The sequence below is a fragment of the Nelumbo lutea genome, chromosome 1, assembly GCF_056320005.1.
Source record: "Nelumbo lutea isolate HS-2025 chromosome 1, American lotus-T2T, whole genome shotgun sequence".
Classification (NCBI taxonomy): Eukaryota; Viridiplantae; Streptophyta; class Magnoliopsida; order Proteales; family Nelumbonaceae; genus Nelumbo; species Nelumbo lutea.
This window is the reverse complement of record NC_142684.1, coordinates 31,299,587-31,304,243: the sequence shown is the minus strand read 5'-3', so window position 1 is coordinate 31,304,243 and position 4,657 is coordinate 31,299,587. Positions and strand designations below refer to the sequence as shown.

Sequence of the window (4,657 nt, the reverse complement as noted above, 5' to 3'; positions counted from 1 at the left end):
CAATCTGGTCTGAATCGGGTTTCGTTAAGGAAAGAAAGTTATGTGCTCTGTGAACCTCCTTGTAAGATCGATGAAATAAGGGTTGCGTTTGTTTGCAATATAAATGCTGGTTTGATGCATAAATGTACTCTAGTCCACTTTTGTAAGTATTTGCTAAGCATATATACTGAAAATGATAAAATGATAATTATTACAACTTATTACAAGTTATAAGATTTATTTGTACTTAAAATGAGAATAAAATTTGTATCTAAAAAGATTATATGTACAAATTTTGTACTCATAGTTAGTCAATATAAAAAAAGGTGAATTTTAGTCTTGAAATCTGCATTCATACTCATTACAACAAGAAACTATTTGATTGAAATACAAAATGTTTTTTATCACAAATTTGTTATTGATGATTGCATATGAGCTGAGGGAAAGCCCTCCATATATGAAGGTTACATATTAGGCTTATTAGCTGAAACCTTTGCTAGATCTCAATAGGAAAACTCCTTAAAAATGTATCTACAGATTGCCATGTAAATATAATGTTAATAGATGCATTTAATCGAGCAAATAATTTACAATGAATCCACAAATTAACTAAGATAAGTGTTTATCTAATAAATGTTTTACCAAATAGTTTAGAATAAATGCCTATGCAATGATAATCTGACACCCTTTTCAAATAATTGTTCACATTCATTTAATAATGGTCCCTCATCAGTAGAGGGCACGTAGTTTTTGAATAAAAAACTTGCACACTTGCATGCCATGCTAAAAGAGAACCTTACATCACGTTGGACTTGCTGAGGAAGAGGAAGACAGAATAATAGATGGACCAGTAGCTGATAACAATTGAAAACAAGGGATTATTTTTTTCAATTTTTATTCAATTCTTTCATTCTATAATATTTGTTTTGGAAATATATAAATTAGATGGTTTGGTGGATTTGCAATCCCATCTCTGTGAAACTCCGTCTCTGAACAATATGGAGGGTCGTTCTTTGGGTTTAATAAAAGGTTCATGGACCCGAGAAGAAGATGCTCTTCTAAGGAAGTGCATAGAGAAATATGGAGAGGGAAAATGGCATCTGGTTCCTTATAGAGCAGGTACTATTCTTATTTTCTTTTCTTTTTTTCTTTGGAGAGAGAGAGAGTCATCAGTTCCTACGATGTTGCATGGTGCAATGTTTATTGAAAGAAAGCTTAGGCCCCATTTGATGTGTTTTTCTATGCGGTTTTTTGCCTGTTTACAAATTGGACAGATTGTGTTGTGGTCTTTTTTCATTTGGCTCATAACAGATTTAATCGTCAAAAGTCAGTGCATCCAAAAGACACGAAAAACCTATTTTGGGCTGATTGGGAAGTTCCAAATAGAATTTTTCGATCTGTTCAAATCTTCATGCAAAAGTTCAATGTATCTTTTGAATGTCAGAACTACCAGAAGATCTTCCCAAAAATCCTTAACAAGAAACCCCTTAACTTTCTTCTTTTTAGTGCCTATTTCATTCTCTTCTTCTTTTTGAGATTTATTGTTTCAGTTTTTGGTTATAATTCTTGGGTTCAGGTCTACGGAGATGTCGAAAGAGCTGTAGATTGAGATGGTTGAACTATCTTAAGCCGGATATCAAGAGAGGGAAATTCACGTTGGATGAAGCTGATCTCATAATTAGGCTCCACAAACTCTTAGGCAACAGGCAAGAGGGTGCAGCTGCATTTCAATTACCATGAAAATTATATTAAAAGGAAATAAAAATCAACCCTCATAAGATTGCATCTATTTAGGTAAATATCCGATGTAGTAAATGAGCTCAGATCTTATACCAACAAAACGCTCCAAACTTGTTCCTGATGTGCGGCTGCAGTGGCCTGCCTACAGGTACATGCATGGGTTCGGGATGAACATTTTGCTGTGGGTGGATTGAGATACTACCTCCCAATATGAGTATGTAGTGTTAGTGTGGGATAGGGAGGGATGTGAGAAGAGTTTGTGGATAGGAGATCCAAATCCACTGCCATTGTGAGTCTGTAGTGTTGTGTGATGTGGGAAGAGTTTGTGGGTAGGAAATTTAAACCCATCTCCGATTCAAATCGAGACCGGATCTCCTGTCCACAAGAACTCTATCTACGCTTATCCACAATACACTGTCCCCTGTGGATTGGGAACATCTCCCCTGCATAATACAATGCAGAGGATGAGATGCTCTCCATGTGTGGCTGCCATTAACGTGGGCAGAGTTCTTGTGAATAGGAGATCCGGACTCATTCAAATCTACAGTATTATGTGGGTAGGGATGTGGGAAGAGTTTATGCGTAGGAGATCCGAATCCAAGCATGAATTAGTGTAAACTGCTAATTGGATCCAACTCTACTTGTACAAGTTTGGATTGGCTCCTCACAGAGTGTTTCCCACACGTGGTGCCTCATAGCACATCCTAACCATGCATTGCGAACATCTCCTATACTTCTCATTGGGAGATGTTACCAATGCACGGTTCGGTTGTGCTATGAGGCACACTTTGTGGGGAGCCAATGTGAATTTGACTTACATGCCTATCACATAGAAATGACAATAAGGTGGAGCGGAGCCAGTTTTGCATGCCCACCCTTTCCTCATCCCAATCCCATTGGGGCTAGAAATCCCAACCCCATTTCCATTCCCATAGGAAATGGGGATCCCCGAATTTTTCCCGCCCTGCCTCGACCGATCATTCCTACTTGCATACTTACAATTTTATTTTCTTTTATATTTTTGAAGAATTATAATATATTTTATAGTAAATATAATATAATATAATTTATATTAGTATATAGTATATTTTGTAGTAATATATATATATATATATATATATATTAACATAAACTATATTAGATTATATTTTAATACAAAATATATTATAATTCTTCAAGAATATTAAAAAATAAATAAAAGTGTGAGTATGTATGCTGGTTTAGGGCAGGGTGGAGAAATACCATCCTCACCTTGGTCACCTTGGTCCCCGAAACTCAATCCAATTACCCTAATCAATGGTAAAGAAAACCACGGTGACCGGGGCAGGGCAGGGTCAAATTGTCGTGTCTAATATCACAAGACATCAGTAATGCGTTGGAAACATCTCCCATGAACAACAATAAAGAGAGTCTGGATTCTGGTTCCAGCACAGGGTCCCAACAACTGGTCCGACCAGCCATTGCAGTTTTACAATGGGAACATCTCGCCAAATGTACAACTGCAATCTGTTGAGACAATATCCGAACTCCAATAAAGATGCTTCCCATTTATGGCTATATTATCTTGTAGGAGAGGGAGGCTTGTGGGTAGTGTTTTGAGTAGCAGATAAGGACACGGCTGGAACTGATTCAACTATTGGAGTAAATAGTTGGTGTGTTTCTTCTAGTTAGTGCAAAGCAAACCTGTACTTCATTTGAGAGAGAAAAGAATTTAAAATTATTGCACCAGAGGACGATTGTTTTCCGGCATGTCATTTCCGGCATGAAGACGAAGGCATTCTTCATCTATAATATATATCAAATCTAAGTAGCTCTACTTTGACTAAATAATTAATCTTTTCTTGCTTTTAGATGGTCGTTAATCGCAGGTAGACTGCCCGGGAGGACGGCCAATGATATCAAGAATTACTGGAACAGTAAACTGAGCAAGGAGAATATTTCTGGAGGGGCAGAGGTGAGAGGCCATACGACTGTAATTGGGAAGAAGAAGATATACAGGCCTAAACCATGGAGATTCAAAGATTCTCGGTGGTTGACAGGGCTCTCTTCTTCTACCACTGTGGACAACACATCTGGGTCAGGAGATATGCAGAGTCAAGCATCTCCTCCTCGCCCTGCACCTCAGGACGATTCCATGCTGTGGTGGGAGAATGCCTTGGCCGTGGAGAATGAAAAGGCGGCAGAGAAAGGGAAGTGTTGCTCCTTCGATGCGTCTGGAGAAGAGTTTATTAAAAGCTTTTGGCTTGAAGAAACGGAATCAGTGAAAGAGGGTGGCGAGACTTCTGCGGGAGAAGGCAAGAGTACTGATTGCTATGGTCATGGATTGTCTTTCGACGTTAACGTTTGGGACATTTTGGAACTAGAAAAGGAACTTATCATGTAATGCTTGATTTCTTTCTGGGTCTATTGGGGAAGTGATCATCACTAATTTCCTTTAGTTCATCTCGTCTGTTTCAATCTAAATGTGTGGATTTGATGGGAAACAAAATAAAGAAAAACTAGCTATTAATCTTGTTACATGGATCATCCACATGTTTTGTTCCACAATCCATGATAACCCCATTGTTATCTAAACCACTTCAATTGGTCACTTGGGTTTTCACAATACTAACTCATGTTGCATTGCATCTCAAATCTCAACCTCGATCTTGTGTATAGCAGCTGGCCCCTCACATGATTGTGAAAAGGGTAAACCTGCCTAAAATGAGGGCCCACATCTCCCCTCCTGTATTCTCCAATATCACCTAAAGTAGTTAGGGGCTTTGGATATATCAGGTGAGGCCAACCCACCTGAGGTATCATCTACTCATTAAGATTCAAACCCATTGTATATAATGCCCTAAAAATTACCACTAGGATAGCCTTATAAGCATTCGTTTGCATCATATTCCTAATTCAATTTCTTTTATTTCGTTTCTTGCTTGTTTTTGTGTAAACT

At 38.1% G+C, this 4,657-nt stretch overlaps 1 protein-coding gene across 1 annotated transcript; it reads left to right on the top strand.

The window, feature by feature from the left end:
* The first annotated feature begins 931 nt into the window (after window positions 1-931).
* On the top strand, window positions 932-4,194 carry LOC148874160 (transcription factor MYB1-like). The gene is made up of 3 exons (XM_088966849.1): window positions 932-1,098; window positions 1,556-1,685; window positions 3,571-4,194. The coding sequence occupies exons 1-3, from the start codon at window positions 978-980 to the stop codon at window positions 4,100-4,102; spliced, it is 783 nt and encodes a 260-aa protein (XP_088822975.1). The 5' UTR covers window positions 932-977; the 3' UTR covers window positions 4,103-4,194.
* Window positions 4,195-4,657: the final 463 nt, after the last annotated feature.